The 16,841-nt window shown below is 41.4% G+C and overlaps 2 protein-coding genes across 5 annotated transcripts in view; one reads left to right on the top strand and one right to left on the bottom strand.

Moving 5' to 3' along the window:
- Positions 1-10,093, top strand: part of LOC110978198 (CCAAT/enhancer-binding protein zeta-like) — a 24,260-nt gene extending 14,167 nt beyond the window's left edge. Inside the window, exons 17-24 of the mRNA XM_022232989.2 lie at positions 1,300-1,456; positions 2,266-2,398; positions 3,482-3,627; positions 4,024-4,084; positions 4,933-5,141; positions 5,874-6,097; positions 7,323-7,404; positions 8,720-10,093. Of these exons, the coding sequence (XP_022088681.2) occupies positions 1,300-1,456; positions 2,266-2,398; positions 3,482-3,627; positions 4,024-4,084; positions 4,933-5,141; positions 5,874-6,097; positions 7,323-7,404; positions 8,720-8,919 (1,212 nt within the window). The 3' untranslated portion in view covers positions 8,920-10,093. The remainder of the gene's footprint in view (positions 1-1,299; positions 1,457-2,265; positions 2,399-3,481; positions 3,628-4,023; positions 4,085-4,932; positions 5,142-5,873; positions 6,098-7,322; positions 7,405-8,719) is intronic.
- On the bottom strand, positions 2,349-16,841 carry LOC110978201 (uncharacterized). 4 transcript variants are annotated; one of them, XM_087140585.1, is made up of 10 exons: positions 15,789-16,841; positions 15,160-15,464; positions 14,586-14,861; positions 14,231-14,389; positions 13,957-14,091; positions 13,143-13,604; positions 12,766-12,957; positions 12,384-12,517; positions 6,853-6,917; positions 2,349-2,517 (listed from the first exon to the last, which is right to left on the bottom strand). In XM_087140585.1, exons 1-10 carry the CDS (start codon positions 16,640-16,642, stop codon positions 2,508-2,510), a joined length of 2,592 nt encoding a protein of 863 aa, XP_086996711.1. In that variant the 5' UTR covers positions 16,643-16,841; the 3' UTR covers positions 2,349-2,507. The 4 variants fall into 4 exon arrangements, with proteins under 4 accessions (XP_086996711.1, XP_086996698.1, XP_086996703.1 ...); XM_087140572.1 differs by lacking the exons at positions 2,349-2,517; positions 6,853-6,917 and having other exon boundaries at positions 10,084-12,517; XM_087140577.1 differs by lacking the exons at positions 2,349-2,517; positions 6,853-6,917 and having other exon boundaries at positions 10,084-12,517; positions 13,164-13,604.

The following is a 16,841-nucleotide window of genomic DNA, read 5'->3' as shown; positions in this document are numbered from 1 at the left end:
CAATTCGGCATGGTTATTGTCAGACTTGGAAAAAACCCAGCTTAGAGCAGCACTGTGCACAACAGCTTGCTTTATGTTCAAAGGTGATTGAGCTTCTTGGTTTTTGTCACGAGCTGTTTTTTTCAACCCTGACCAAAAATATGTTTCTGCTTCAGTTATTGGTTGCGAATTGTGAATTCTGCTGTCTTTGTGACATTGTTGTTCCAGCCAAACAGGAACCAAGAGTTTGGAGTTTGTTCATTGCTGTTTCCAAACAGCAGAAAGTATACACACATGCGTTGCATCTCCAACATGAAGTGAATATTATATGTTATTCATGCAGGGAAACAAAATGCGTGTCTTCCAGAATGCTTAAGAGCAGAAGCTGTAAGAACCTTGCTAACTATTTAGTGAAAATGACATTTGTCCACAACACCTTCTGCTAACTGGTACTTTATCTCTCTCTTTGATGACATAACCATTTCTGGAGGCCACCTTAAACTTGTTTCAGGTTGTGACTTTGAAGTTTCTGGTCCGGGGCTGTGAAAACATTCTCCAGAATGATTTTATCCTAAGCAGCATGAATTTGTATAGGCAGTGTGCCCTGTGAGGATTTGCCCTTTAGGTAGAAACAAACTACCTTGTCTCTGTCTCTATGTGAACATAACACTGCTCTGAATATTATCAGTTTATTTCATAATATTGCATTACAAAAGTGCAGTTGGCGATCTTTAGCACTTTGGAAGTTGGTGCCCCGTGACCAATTGCGATTCAATAAACACTTGGCACTTGGTCAGTAGTAACCATGGTAACAGGGTTTGGATTACATGTAAACAAATCATTGGGAATGAGGTTTTAAGTGCCCAACCTCCACTTTTACCTTGCTGGTTCTGTGCCAATGAGCTATTGAGCCATATCTTTGCACCATCAACAAGTGGTCAGGTACATGTTGCACGTTTTTCAATCCACTTTGTTCAGGTTACCTGGATTTTCAATGGTTTCATATCTCTTTAAACACACCTTTGCAGCACATTTGATCAAACTTTTGCAGGTGACCATGTTAAGTGTGAATAAGCACTGCAGAAGAAAGATGCTGTTCAAGCATATCCTGAAGCATCAAGCTAAAATCACCGGTTCCTTTCGGATTGCCAAACAGTTTTTCTATTGTAGTTTTTTGCTGGACCCTTTGACATTGATGATTGCTGCGTGCTTTACGTGCATCATATTGTGTGTTATGTAAATGCCCCCACAAAGGTAAAGATACACATAGCCACTGTATTGCAGAGTATTGAATAAAAATCTCTCTCGTGACAATTTCAGCTGGCAAATCACTACCATCCCACGGTGGCGCTCTTTGCCCAGACGATACGCGAGGGTCTGAAGGTGCACTACACGGGCAACCCCTTGCAGGACTTCACCCAGATGCGTTTCCTGGATCGGTTTGTCTACAGAAACCCAAAGAAGCAAACAGAAAGGGGTAGATGCTCTTGAGATTTAAACATTACTCCTTAGTCTATTCCGTCAAGTGCTTATTCGATATCCTACCTTCATTCCATCTTCAGCCAATTTGATATTCTACTTGCTAGTGCGCAATGTAAAATCTCGGAGGTTAACAGTTGAATTGAGGACAACGCTTTGCTCTTGAAGTTAATGCAAAGATTCATGAACTTTAAACTGCAGCATATTTTAAAGTGGTTTTTATGCTTCATCTTTTCCAACTGCGGGAAAAATCAAGTATTGCAGGTTTGGTTCACTCTGCTCCCATTAACTTGTGTTTTTAATAAATCATAACTGGCCAATTTTGATGTCTACTTTCTGCAGGTAGACCACCAGGCTTTAAAATGATATTACAAATATGCTTTGAGCTGTTTAACACCCAAGGCTTATTCCCAAGTCCAAACATAGAGGGGATTCATGTTATATTGTAAATTTGATTTTACCAGCATTGGTGAAAAAGGAGGTCTTTTCAAGACCAGTATGGAGCACCAGTGAACCATTTTGTTAATGACAAAGTCATATCCCACAATCGAGGCATGCAGTGTGCAGTACAAGATGAATTGTTTCTTGCATATATGCAGTAACCTAACCTTATACATGGTGGATGCCATGAATTGCTATGAATACGCTCAACAGAGGACACCCAAGTGTACATGGAGATGGTGCACTAACACTTAAAATATCAATGAGATGTGCCTTTAATGCATTAAATCCCTTAAGGTGTGCGAAGCATTATATTGAAATACCACCTATCTTTTTGTGGTTTCCTGTGTTTTCTCTTCATTGCAGTCAAGAAGTCTATCATGGAACCTAAAGACAAAGCCTACAAGCCATCTGCTATCAGACTGTTGGCTGTCAACACCAAGGATTACCTCAAGACCGCTGCAGAAAAGATCCCCATCGATGAACTCTTCTTCCACAAGTACTAACTCCCTTATCTATAGCACTCTTTCAGGGTAGTTATTTTTCAGAGAATGCTCCTTGGATCTTTTTGTTAGGCCTTGGATGCTGCATTCCAGTGTGTATAAATGTCATGCCACACTGCAGAAAAGATGCAAAAAAGCAAAAGCTGAAAACAAGTATGTTTGGAAGTAATGATTTAACAAGGAAGCTCGTCTTCAAAGTCAAGGCTTTACAGGTCATTGAATCTTAAAAAACATGACTGAGCTATCCACTGGAACCAAACAGAGGTTCTTGTGTGCAAGCGTGGCATACACAGTGTGGACCTCCACACAAAAGAAGTCCACGTAATGTAGAGTTTTAAAGAAGATGTTGTGTGGACTTGGACACGTCCACAGAGCGTTTTCCCTTTGAAAAGCAGCTTCGGGAGCATTTTGGGGTCAAGCTTACCTATGGAAAAATGAAGAGGAATAGACCAGGAAATTTTCCAGCTTAAAGGAGTTGGCCTACACGTAGAAAAAGGAGCATAATAGCTTGAGTGTTGGTAACTGCCACAAGTCCAAATTGTGTACATGTGAAATGAGCATATGTGGTTTGACATGGGTTTGATTGTATCTTGCATGAAAACGCATGTTAAGTCCACTTGAAAAGTGGAGAATGCTTGATACTATTTAGTAACCCACCTTAGGTCCTTAAAATGTTTGTCAAAGCCTGTCAACTCCAGCGTGAACACAATGCTGCAATCTCAGGTGCCAATGCTTAATTTAAACATGGTACCCGGTAATTATCTATGCTGTCACAGGTAACCATTTTACGTCTGCATGGAGAGAGGCATGTTTGACAGTGTGTCTTGCTGAGGGACACATACACCAGAACACCATGGGCTGGACCTTTCCAGCAACATGCATATCTTGAGTTTGATGGTCGGGTTCACGAAACCACAGAACTCGTCATGATTCTCTTACCTATCCGTGCTTAATTGTCCACAGAGCCTCAATGCAATTTCTAAGCTTCGTATCGACAAAGATGTCTGCACTGCACGTTGTGTGCATTCTTCAAGAGTCTGCTTTTGTTTGCAGCTGAATCCGTCTCATTGTGTTTGCAGGTATTTCACCTCAAAGGGGAAGAAAGCCCAGCTTGTCACAGATGAAAGAAAAGACAGAATTGACAACAAGGACGGTGGCGATAATGACTTTGAGTTTGACAGTGATGCATCTAGCGTTGACGATGATGAATTTGACAGGATTCTTGGTTGGTTTCTGGACTTGATGAAGTTTATAAAAAAAAATTCCTCAAATATTCTATGCTGATATTTTTTTCTAGGGCAATTTGGTTTCCCTATTCATATTGTCTGTAGTTCATCCACACATCTGTAGGCTAATTTCAAGTGAAGTATGCAGTGGTTCATTTGAGAAAGTCACCGTGCTCTCAACAGAGTTGAAAAGAAACAGAACTTTGAGAAAGTGATCATTCTGAGCCTACTTTTTCTGAAGATCAATTAGAAATGCACAACTGCTGACATTTTTATAAATGAAAAGCACAACAAACGGGTAAGTGGTTATTTAATTATTTGAACTTTAAGCAGAACATTTCCACAGTTTGGCATGGCTGAGGTCAAGGTTGTTTTTCAATTTGGGCTTGTTACAGAAACAATGGACTTGGAAGATGAAGAAGTAGAAGGCGATGATGATGTCGTGGACTTTGCAGGGTGAGTTTTCTCTGCAAAAGATAGAACTTGGAAAAATTAATTTTTGGTAAAGACGGCCCAAGCCCAACCAAAACTTTGTTCTGTTTTTGGCTGCACAATTTTGGCCATGTGTCAGAGGACTACATAGTTTGGGAGCAGTAACCACATTTAAGAGGTGAAGTTCACTTGAAAGCAATCAGAACCCATTTAGCTTTAAAAGAGCTTTTTGTCAGACCATCTTGCAACGGGGGGGGGGATCAGAATTTGCCGCTAAAGATGTTGGCTGCCCCATGCCCGCTCTTTTAAAACTTGGCATATACATGTACATGTAAAAAGGCTCATTATGAGTACACCTGTGATCAGTTCAATTGATCTGTAGCGTTTGTCAGTTTGTACCTGAATGTGTTCAGGTAATTTGTTAATCACATGTACATAAAATACAGCACACTCACTGAGCCCTATCTTGTGTAATTTGTGACTGACCATTCAACACATATTCAATCTTATATGTTACATCCTTTTGCCTGGTTTAGGCTCACTGAGCTTCTTGGGTTCATTATGCTTAAAAGCCTTGCCTTCTACAGGGCTCCTGTGAAGTATCTTTATCACTCTCTTTACTATCGCTAGATTGTTGCATTATTTTTAAGCTTGGAACTGTTTTTCTTCTGTTAATTGATTTTGATACTGAGGAAACTGATGAACCTTCAAACCTTAAAGGTTCATTTCAGTTCAGTATACGGTTTTGTTGCCGTGGTCGTTTTGTAGTTCACAACTCGTTTTTTGGTGTACTTGTCTTGGACAAATCGCATTTTATGGTGTTCACAATGGACGTTTTGATTTGTGCATGCGCATGCGATTTTGCCTTTCAGTGATGTGAGCCGGAAGAAGGAAACTAAGACAAAGAAGAAGGGGAGAGCATCCAAGGAGGATTCTAGTGAGAGTGAGGAGGACTTTGACGGCCCTGATGCCAGTGATGACAGCGACTTTGGAGGGGATGATGATGACGATGGTGAGGATGGATTCACAATTGAGAACGACGAATTTGATGAGGAGGGGTTTGGGGAATCAGACACCTCAGGTCAGTTGTGACATTTTTTATTTATTTTCTTGTCATGTATTGGATGAGGTCAGAAAATGTTTGTTTGCTACATTCTCCCTGTGGTTAAGTAAAGAAGCAAATGGCGTAACATATGGAAGAAGAGAGATGACGTGGTTTTGTCAATAGTACATACAAAAATAATGAGATATGGGAGACACATGCAAGAGGACTAATTTTCTATCATTTGTGCACCCAATACTGCTCGCAATGTTCAAGAAAAAGCAATTTACTTCCGTATACTTGTATGCAGTAATGTCCATTTTATATCACCTTTTATGATACAATTGAATTCTGTACATGTACATGTTAAACATTCTTTATAAAAATTGCATCAGAGTTCTGTTTCCCAGATTAGTCAAAATTTTTTAGAGTAATTAGCAGTTATACTAGATATCCAATCATCCAAGGATTTATTTCACATTGAAGACACAGTGCAACATTGCAGATTTGTGCTGGCGAAGATCTTTTGCAAAGACAGATTGTCACGCAAAACCTTGAACCCAGTGTTGGCATTACTATTAGAATATAGGACTGGTTGTCATAACATTCCCTGACATTACTAGCTCAAAGTTTGATCACGCACATTTTTTTATGCTTGGACGGATACAAGTAAGTTACTGGAACATATTCAAGACCTAACCGTAATTTCTTCCTATCTGGTCACAATTGTTAGAATTGGACTTGAATTCAGAATGCTTTGACGTATTTCAGAGGAGCTTCCTTCAGCTAAGGCAGCCAAGCGAAAGACTAAGAAACCAGCCAGGCAAGTTGAAGCTGGTGACGACTCCGACTCTGAACGGGAGATGGACTTCCTGGGAGCTGTGGGCGGGGCGAAGAGGAAAGGCGGGAAGCCTCCTAAAAGAGGCGGCAAGAAGAGGAGGAAAGGAGATGGGGCCATGCAGAGTGCAGGCAGTTTGCAGGCAACAGCGGAAGAGGTAGGAACTGTTAAAGTCTGGCATCTCATTTTATAAATCAATTGCCAGGATGATAAGCAGACTTTGCATGTTGTGTCATTTCAGGGGAAACGGGTCTTTCTTTTTCCTTTCACCTTTGCAGCCTAGGTTTGATTCCCAGGTCGGTCCATATGTGGATCGGGTCTCAGTCCGTACATAATTCCGTGGATTTTACCCAGAATATTCCTCTGGGGTTTTCCTCTCACCTCTAAAAATGAAACTGCTTTTCATTATTTCCTCTCCTTTGCACATTGCGGCACCCTTGCTTCTATAGGTCATCCAACCTCTGAGATGAAGGTTTTTGCTTTGACAGACTAACTGAGCCAGATACATTACATATGTACTGTACATCAAGATCCAACCTCTGTTCATTCCTTACCCTTTCGGGGGTCATCCACTTTCTGTTTTATCTTTTCACAGTTGCTCAAAATATACAATAGGGGAGGGTTGAAAAATCTGTGCCCATACTGTGTTTTAAAAAGATGATGATTTCTTAATATCCTGTCAACTGGCTTTCATTTGATTGGGAGGGAACAGTTTCAGTGGTAAAGAGTATATTTTGTGCACTCACAAAATTGATAAAAAAGTCAATGAGCTCTCAATTTGTTTTGCAAATCACTATAAAGCTAGTGGCATAAATGTCTCAGTTGCTGGTTGAATGAGTTGAACATTTTTCTGTCTTCAGTTGGATATTCAAAAACTATTTAGAACATTTCAAGGAATTCTTTAGAACTCACATTTTCCTAGATGTAGTAATTTTAGTTTCCTGTTTCTCATGATTATGTCTTACTGGCAGGTCTCTCTGTATGGAAATGAGATTAAATTAGACAAAAAAGAGCATTTTCAAATAAATGCTGTTTATCCTGATCATTAATAGTCCTAATTGGTACACATTGCGTACATGTTATGTTGGAGCACTTGATGCAAGACATTTGTGTCTCTTTGTGAAAACAAAAATATCACATTTCTATAAAATACGCTTTAAAGCACACATATCTATAGATTTGTGTTACTTCGTGGTGTTAGTGAGGACTTTTCTATCAGTGCTTGTAATAAATTGCATGTGATTCTGTCAAACACTGTACATGTAAATGTATGCCATCTCCTTGGACTTGTTCATGCAAGAAGTCACAAATTGTCTGAAACCAATTTGGTTTCAAGGTACACGTATTATAAACTCAGTGTCCCCTTTTGTTTCATCCTCCAGTTTTCGTCCTTAATGGACGAGCATGTTGGGGCCAAGTTTGACAGCATCAGCCTAAATGCCATGGCTAACAAGGATAATGCAGGTACGTGTCTGTTGAATTGGAGGCTTTAAATTTTGCAGTTACTTGTAGCACTTATACTTCCAGAAACATGACTGTTAAAGCACTGGTATTATTATTGGTCAATGTAGCCTGTTTTGGGGATTGTAAATGTTAGCTGTAATGGTCTAACGCATACACCTGTTTCAAGTAACAACCTGTACTGTCTTATCTCAATGCATATCCCATTACCACATGCACAAATTGGCTCTTGTGTTTCTACTGCATTTTTTAATGAAGCTGTGTACATTCAATTTTCATTCATAAGTAGTTCACCCATTCCTATTGGTCAAGATCCTGTCACATGACTAGTGTGGAGTCGATGATCAAACTACCAACTGGTTTTAATTACTTTTGGATTTTGACTCTTTTTATTATACAAAATAGAGGGTATTGGATATGGGGGACCAAACAGTAGACATCCCGATTTTCCTATTTCTTGATTGCAGAAAATTAGAATTTACTACAAGTAAAACCCTTACCAATTTCCTTCGAGAAGAAATTTGGATTTTACTTCTACTCCCTAACGCTGGTGGACCAAAAGCAGACAACCATAATTACATATTTTTGTTAGCAGAAATTCAGGTTTTACTTTCACGCTAAACCAAAAGTTGCAAATTTCTTCTGGCACAAATTTGGACTTTACTTTCACGACAAACCAAAAATTCCAAATATCTGCCAGGGGAAATTTAGATCAAAGGTGTGTAACCTCGAGGTTTTTTTTCAATAAAATGCACAGGGTTCCTTCTTATTTTTGTGTATTCAGGGGCGAGATTTGTCAGATTTTATTCATACCTGATTTCAGGATTTTTCTTTCTTAGGATTTTACTGATTTCAGGATTTTTCATGCAATCTTTTATTATATCTGGAGTTTACCAATAAGGTGTTTTTGTGTATAAAAGTTGATATTGACAAAAAGAAAGCGGTATTTTAAGAGGTGCTGAGACATGGACACAAACCCACCGTAGACCCTATGCTGCTGTAAGGCCTTCTAAACCTCCGGTGATTATTTTGTGGATACCACATTTTCTTCCAATCTCATCCCTGGTGTTGAATTACTTTCTGACAGCCGTTCAATCATTTTTAGGCCTGAGATATTCTCATTTCTTGAGGCTCCCCTCCTTTCTTAGTGGAAACAGTACACCCTTTCGGGGTATGAAGCCGTGCCGGTGTTAAAAGTATTTACAAATAGCAGTAGATATGTTTTTAAGCAGTTTTAAGGAAGTGGTTTTATGTCCTTTTTGTCTGTTGCATTGCTGAGATAAGAACTAATGAGCTGGATTGTCTCATGTATGGACAGATGCCAAACAGCTGAACTGGGAGATGCGGAGGGACAAATGGATCCAAGGCAGGGACCCAAAGAGCATGATGCTGGCCAAGAAAAAGGGCCGGTTCACCAAGGGCAAACCCTTCAAGAAGGGACAGGGACGAGAGCTCCAAAAGGGAGGGCCGTCATCAGGCAGAAAGGCAAAACAGCAGAGGCCTTTGAAGAGAAAGTGATCATTGTATAGAGGAAGTTCATTATATATTATTGAAGAGGAAAAAATCCTATTCAACAGTGGAGGCTCGCAAGATTTATCGCAAAAGAGTTGGACAGGTGTTTCTCCTCAACAGTTTTTCCATTGTCATTGCAAAGTATTCGTTAGTGCCGAGGCAACTGGAGGTTTTAAGTAATGTCTTACGATCATTCTTACATTAGCTTTATTAAAATCAGATATACCGTTCTTACAAAATGCCTGTTCTTGTAGACTGTTTGAGTTCACTTTTCCATTGATATGAGCCTCAAACATGCAGGCCGGCATGTGTGCCGATATGCATGAGGGTGTGAATGACATAAATGACAATAGTACCAAAACCCAACATTGAATTGAATTGAAACTCATAATGAGGGTTTTGTTTAACATGCATGTCAATTTTTAAAAAGATCAAGGATGGGACAGCTGAGATCAACCCTAGCTGTAGGGGAAAACCCTGTCCCTTTAAGGGTTATTAAGGGGAGTTCTTCACTTTGCTGTACCCCACGTACGTGCCTCTGAAAGAGTAAACTTCTGACTGGCAGATCTGTCATCAAGTGCTAGCCGATATTCCTTGTTGAGTACCAGCATGCACAAAGGGATGCTGTTAATGCATGTGTTTTACTGGACAGTGGTGAAACTGTCACAAGAGGTAGCAGGGTACCATGGATATGTTGCAGTTCTTGCCTAATACAAGGTAACACAACTGAATGAAGATTAGGTATTGTAAAAACCAAACGCGTGTGTAGCAGTTTATTTGAAGTTGACAGTCATTTTTTTGCTCCAGTTGATATTAGAAGTTGAAAACCAGTTCCTGCAGCTTCAAATCGGGAGCATGTTGCCCTCCTGTCATCACGGAAAATTACACGCTGAAGGAATGCAAAAAGCACGTGTGATTTGTAAGCGAATCAAATATTTATTTGAAAGTAAAGCCTTGAACAGCCTGTGGAAATAAAACACAGCTATTGGTTTATTTTATGAATGGAATGAAAAAAAACAACATATATTGTATTACGCCCATACATGTAAAAAATCTGTGGAAGAAATGGTATTACGTCAGTTAATATTCAACTTTTTCAAACAAGATTTTGAAATGTCTACCGATTCTACTTTTAGGTGAATAACTCATGGAATAAAGAGTTTAAATGTGCATATTTTGATCATCTTTTGTATCAGATATTCTGTTTTAGTCAGTGCGTGGTTGTTGAGAGGCCATGTTGAAAAGGGAAAATGGAGATAATAATAATTTGTTTATTTATAAAGCGGAAATTTCATTTCAAATGCGCTGTACAATGAAGACATTAAGCGTGGAACAATGAATACATTTAAACATGGTTGAGCCCATGGCATACAAGGGCGCCTCGGGTAGCCGCCAAACGACCTACATTCACCAACATCAGTAAAGGGGAGACAGTAAGAAGCAGTAACAGTTTTAGAGGTGGGAGGAAACCCCAGAGGAATATTCTGGGTAAAACCCACGGAGTCAGGTAGGGACTGAAAACCCAATCTACATGTGGACCGGGCCAGGAATCGAACCTGGGACCATAGAGGTGGAAGGTGAGGAAAGAACTACCTTGCCAACCTGACTCCCCTGATTTACATATGGGTGTTTTATCGGCAAGGAACTGGAGTTTATGGCTTGGAGTATGTGTGTGCCCTTGGATAGGGCCACTGACAAAAAGGCAACTCACAGCGGTGAAACAGATTTCATATTTTCTACAATTTTCTCGTCTGTCCAAATATAAGGGAATTCATTCCATTGTGTAGATTCAGATGGAAAGGTAATTGAAAACTGTGAGGAAATCCTTTCTTTGAAAAATAGCATTTTGTTCTTCAACTACATAATATGTTTTTATTTTCCTTGTCCAAATAGGTAATGCATACCTCGTAAAATATTGAAGTCAGATTGAAAAGAGTTTAGCCTCTTTTTCCTTGGCTAAGTTGCAAATAAAGGGATAAAACATTGGCAAACTTCGTTGCCATTCACATATGACACGCCTAGCACATATGACATGGTCCATGCTACCGGAGGAATTCTGTCCTTTGGTAATTTGTTATAACATGATTGTCTGGTTAAAACGGAGGATCATCTACTGAAAAAAAAAACGCTACAGACACAACCTTTTAATGCCCAGCATGCACAGCAATAGCCCATTTCCTGTGCGCCATAAAATGACGTCTCCCACAAGATGAAAAAATATTTCAAGTTTTATTGATTTTTTGCTCCTCTCCATGGAACCTTGTTTAGTATCGGGTTCCAGTTTGTCTCTTCACGAAAATGCCAGGATATTTTGGTCAAAGATTTGGCCGCCTTTTCGAGAAGATGACCTATTCAAAGTAACTCTCCTCTCGCCACTGTAATTTGTTCATAGCTGAAGTCTGTCGTCCTATACCCTCTAATAGATGTCGAGAAAACTCCGTAGGTAGTTATCTCCTTCTGGGTTTACCAGAGAGCATAACCTTCGACAGAGACGGAAGGCCTGGATTTTTCTTTCGCGGCCTACATTTTTTTGAAGGAGTGGATGGCCCATGATTGAAAGTTTCCAGCTGGTCGTGATCGTAGGGTTGAACAGCACGTGGCTCGGCCTGATCGTTGGAATGAGTCTGTCTCAATCCAGATTGTGCTTTCTTGCACACTTTGCCATTATTGTTCTTATTTCTTGTCTTGGGTGGCTTGACAACCGGGGGACGTGCTGGGTACCCTTCACAAATTGCCTGTTCCTCGCGTTCCCGGTTCAGCTTATAGAGGCGCTCGTTTCTTCTGCATTCCTCTTCAGCGATCTCTAAGGCACGAGTTTGAGCCTCTACGACCCAGGCCTGAAATTTGGCTTCTTCCTCTGCTTTTCTATGTGCTTCAGCCAACTGTTTGCTTGCATCTTCCTGTCTTTGTGCCTCCCAGGCTTGGCTTTCGTTGACAGCCTGCCACTGAAGTCGTGCCTGCTGCTGCATTAAGGCCTGCCGCTCAAGTTCGGCCTGCTCAGCTTGCCACCTGAGTTGGGCCTGCCAGAGAAGCTGCTGTCGTTCAACCTCAGCCCGATGAACTTGAGCATGCCACTGGATGTATGCCTGCTGCTGAGGTTCGGTCTGCCGCTGAATGTGTGCCTGTTGCTGCAGTGCAACTTGGCGATGAAGTTCAGCTTGGCATTGAAGTCGTTGGCGCTGCCGTTCTGCTTGTAGGTTTAGTTCTGCTTGGCGTTCAAGTTCAGCTAATCTTTGCTGGTTAGCGAGCAGTTGCAGCTGAGCTTCTTGTCGAAGATGAGCGCGGTGTTGCAATTCGGCAGCACTAACTCCGTGTTCCTGCTCAGCCTGCTGCCGTAGCATTTCCATCTGTCCTTGAAGCAATTCAGCCTGCATGTGATCTTGCTGTTTCTCTGCTTGCCTATAGTCCAACAACCGCTTCTCTGTGTCAACCAACCCCTTGATATTTAAGTGCTCATTCTGCCACTCTACCTGTATTTCTCTTTCCAGGTCGAGGGCCTTCTGCCGACATAGTTGGGCATCCCTGTTGGCTTCTGAAGAACTGCCATATTGTTTATCACCATCGGGCAAGGCAGCGGCATCACACAGACGAGGATGAGGCTTAGCTGCTGAAATAGAACACGGCATTTTTGTCTTTTTTCATTTTCTTCTTTTCAAACACTTGCAGAGTTGCTCTTTGATTTGTTGTTTCAAAAGAATATTGAGAGTCATTCTGCTTTGCTGTGCATTTTCTGATTGCGGAATGTTCGCTCGGTGGATTAAAAAAATTAATATAGATCGGCTCGCTGCATAACTGCTTTACCAAGTTCCATTGTTCTCAGTGGTTTGAGCCTCAGCCTTAAAATAAACTTACTGAGAACTCCTTTGATTGGTATTCTAGGCTTGCGCCTTGCCGGACTTGCCAGTGATGAATCGATAACCAGCGAGTGTTGGATAGTGGTCTCAGTATGATGGTTGACAATGTGAGCTGTTTGACACAACGTTCCTTCGTCAGCAAATACAACGGATCGTCGTTGCTGTGAGCCGGTGGGTTTTCTGTTGAAGTCTGCATTAAGTGATGAGAAATTGGTAATTGTGGTTCTTGCTGTCTCATTAACATTTTGGATTAATCAGACTTAGGCCTATGCGTTAAATTCTGACATTAAATGAGCGACTAAAAGTGTAGTAAGGGGCCTTTAAGTACAGGCAGGCCTATTCTTAATGGTAGACTTGGTGCATTTGTTTGTTTACCCTCTTTGAGGTTCCTATTACCAGTCGGTAAGCTCTTCAGCTTAGACTCATAGCGGTGATGGGGAATTGGGAGGGACGTCCGTGTTAACGCAGGAGGGATGTTTTGATGACTTCCTACATTGTCGATGTGGGCCTTAAACAGCAGACCCGCGTTGTGAGTCGTTGTACCTTCTGATCTGTGCCCCTTCTCCCGTAGATTTTCCCCGTGTGCCCACGGAGGTTGAGCATGGTGTATAGGGCTGGATGTCATGCCCCATGGTCGGGCCCGCTGATTTGACCGTCTCTGTTGTCGTTCCCTCTGACGAGCGTTGACGACAAACCTGCTGCTTAGTCGAGACTGACCAGGCCAGCCCGTAGTCAGCATTGTTCCAATTTGCCAAGTGCACCGATGCCCGTCACCATGGCTTACGGCAGCTGGCAGAAAAACATGTTTGGTAAGTCCTGGAGGAAATTTTCTCAAATCTGTTGAATGAAATAAATCGAATTCTTCCGTTACACAGTCAATAGGTCTATGGGGGGCAAAATAAAAAAAGCAAAAGTGCAACAAAGAAGCAAGCCCGCAGAAATCACAAAAGAAATCAGAGAAGCAAAGGGCAAATATGAAAATATGAATGAAGATTAATTGTCTTATAGGCCACTTATTTTTAAATTGTGCTCTTTTTTTCATTTTGTTAGTTTGCTTTGGATGTGGCAGAGACGAAGAGCAATTTTGTCGTCAAGTCCGCATTTTGTATCCAGACAGTTTCAAATATAAATAGTAGTTTGGCATCCAAATTCCAAAAGGAAACTCCGATATCCCAATTTCAAACGTTACCTGTGCTGTAATGTACGGAAGAACAGGGTTGATCTGAATGAAAGTCCACGTTTAGCTTCTTGCCATGCCAATATTGACTAATGACCCAATGAACCGCCGCCAAAATCGACACCAACATGTCTCGAATATCCACCGCTGTGTGAAATCCGAGAGAGAAGCACAGATTTAGTTTGGCACATCTGTCTAAATGAAAGAGTTTTGTAATGTTGACTGGTCGTATTGCCCTGATAAGGAATATGGGATTTTGCTTTCACATTTTAATAATCAGTCTTACCTGTTTCGATTATTAGGCATTTCGCAGAGGAAACGTCCGCCTTTGCTTTCTTTTGGGTTCTTGTCCGCAGCGTCATTTCATTCACTATGTCACCATCTTCCAATTCCTCATCGGAGTATTCCAGTAGACGAGGCTTTGTTTCAGTTTTTCTCAGGTGAGCTTAAGAGAAACACAGTCAAGTACAAGTTATTCAACACTGTTGCACTGAGGTATTTTCTAGTATTTGAAGACGATAGAATATGACATTGGTAAACATTTACAAAAAGACGCTAAATTAAATTTTACCGAAGGAAAAAGCACAATCTCAAAGATTCTTGTGTTTAGAGTGAGTGTGAACCGGGAACATCGCTCGTACCAAATTTGTATCTGTATCTCAGTGTAGAGATGCTCCGTATGCCCCTCAACGTCAATAGGATTGCTGCAAATGAGAGGAGCACATAACTTATGCCGGGTAGCACGTAACTAGTGATTAAAACAGGTAGACCCATCCGGACAATCCTAGACCCAAGAATGACCCAGCAGGATCTCCACAGGGAGATCGGCGATACTCCGATCTGTCGACGGAGCAGCGACAATAGTATGGCAGGCCAGTTCTTTGCGGTCATCATCCAAGTCGGTGTTTGTATCCCATCTGTGGAAACCGTAAAATTATCAGCGCTTAATCTTCAAATAGAAAGGGTACGATGTACGAAGGGTTCGGGGTCCAGCGAATCAGTAATGTGATTTTTTTTTAGTTTTTATCATGTTTGTAATTTTTTGTGAGTTGGAAAAATGCCATGTTTCACTTTGTGAAATTTAGATTTTTTAGTGTTTTTTCAGGAAATGGTCAATTTTAATGTGTTTTATTAACCAAATATTTCGTCTAACCAGCAGGTTAGTTGGATTTACCAATAAAAAGACTGGAAATCAAGGCAAGAACAAACTTTCACCTTTCTTGATTTCTTCACATGATCTCCAATAAACAAGCTTGCGCCCGAGTCCTGAAAATGTAAGGGGGATCCACCTCATAGGTCTTTGGAATGGAAGAATTTTGGACTTGTATTGGAGACCATAGGTGAGACCATCCTTGGTCATATCGAGTGATGTCCTCAGAGTACCAAGGAGTTGAGACCAGCTTGTAGACACGCTAGCCGAGCAGAGCCGAAGCAAGACGCTGCAATACATTAGAATTCGGTGTACGAACACACTGGCGTAGCATCTCGTTGGGTTGATGGGTACGCGCACTTGATTCCTCCTGTTGAGTTGAACAGTTGATGTGAGATGTTATGCAAAAATAATCAAGATTTTTTTATGACTAATGATCAGGGAAGGCTGGGTTAATCTCGTGTGCCTTGATGATTTCAGATGGGAAAGTGCGCGTTAAAGTATTTTGTAATCAATAATAAATACCTCTGGATATTATCGAATGTAAAAATATGAGTTGAAAAAAGATGCATGGCACGGTCACAGTAACGAAATAGTAACATTCTTGTTAGCTTGCACACCAGTTTAATCATTCTTATTTGTGTTTTAAGTGCTGCTTGGAAATCACAAACATCACTACTGACACATACGGTACCTCCAGTAGCTCACGGGGAACCGGTGAATCTTCCTCTTTTTACGACGCGATCGCGACATTATAATGCCACAGAAGAACGACGTTGTAGCGGCAAGGCAGGCTAAACTTTGCCAGATAGGTAGACTTTGGAGACTCAGTCGGTGCATGCCAGCTGTTGAGATGATACGCTGGGGTAGAGCCGAGAGATGACAAGCTAGCCATGGCATAGTCCAGGCACCAGACTGAGACATGAGGGTTTGTAACTGGAGGGAGCTGCCGTAGGTCCACCAGACCCCTAGGGGTACACCAGATATAAGATAAATACCCAGGTAGACCACCCAGCGTCGAAAGGTGAGTGGCTTCTGACGTGCAGGAACCGGACGATATCGCGGATGGTAGCGAACCGAACTACGGGCCCGCACGTAACTGAACTGGTGTTTTGTGAGGCGATGACGTCTCAACGATACCATCCAGTTGGTGAACCCAAAGATTGTGGCCGGTACAATGTACCAGGACACAAAAGCGACAGATGCCGGCATGTGGTAGAACCCATGAATGATGGCGTCGAACATAAAGTCCAGGTTGGTGATGACTTGGTCCAGACTTGGTATACCTGCAGACACTGAGTTGAGTGGACGAAGGATATCCGCCAAAACCGAAGAGGGCTCTGGCTGGATTAGGAACTCCTCATTTGTAATGATGCAGCAGCCATCCATGGAGACACTATCTGGTAGCCTCAATGGTAAGAATGCTGGTAGGTATTTGGAAGGGCCGGGGAATGATTCCACGAATACCCAGCTCAACAGGTAAAGGCCAATGTAGCCTACCATGATGACCACGAACAAGTTCAATATCTTGAACTTTACGGAATACATTGCTTCCGGAACAGGCGACGAATTCGTAGAAAATATTCAAGACTCGCCTTGATGAATACACTTAAATAGTGCTTCGAAAAATCGCTAGAAAATACAACTCTCATGCGAGAACACAAATTAACCATCTGACGTTGGGATGGCTGCAGTATGTTGGCGAAAAAAATATACGCAAACAAAAGAAAAGCGTTAGCAACAGTTG

The sequence above is a fragment of the Acanthaster planci genome, linkage group LG01 (genome assembly GCF_054643075.1).
Source record: "Acanthaster planci isolate LZ-2023a linkage group LG01, COTS_SCS, whole genome shotgun sequence".
Lineage (NCBI taxonomy): Eukaryota > Metazoa > Echinodermata > Asteroidea > Valvatida > Acanthasteridae > Acanthaster > Acanthaster planci.
This window is presented reverse-complemented; position numbering and strand designations above follow the sequence as displayed.

Excerpts from the sequence above, each read along its gene's own strand:
- LOC110978201 (XM_087140572.1), bottom strand. The coding sequence starts at position 16,642 with ATGTATTCCGTAAAGTTCAAGATATTGAACTTGTTCGTGGTCATCATG. Across the intron at positions 15,465-15,788 it reads TTCCCCGTGAGCTACTGGAG|GAGGAATCAAGTGCGCGTAC; the intron begins GTACCGTATGTG and ends TCAACTCAACAG. Across the intron at positions 13,605-13,956 it reads TTCCGTACATTACAGCACAG|ATTTGAGAAAATTTCCTCCA; the intron begins GTAACGTTTGAA and ends TTCATTCAACAG.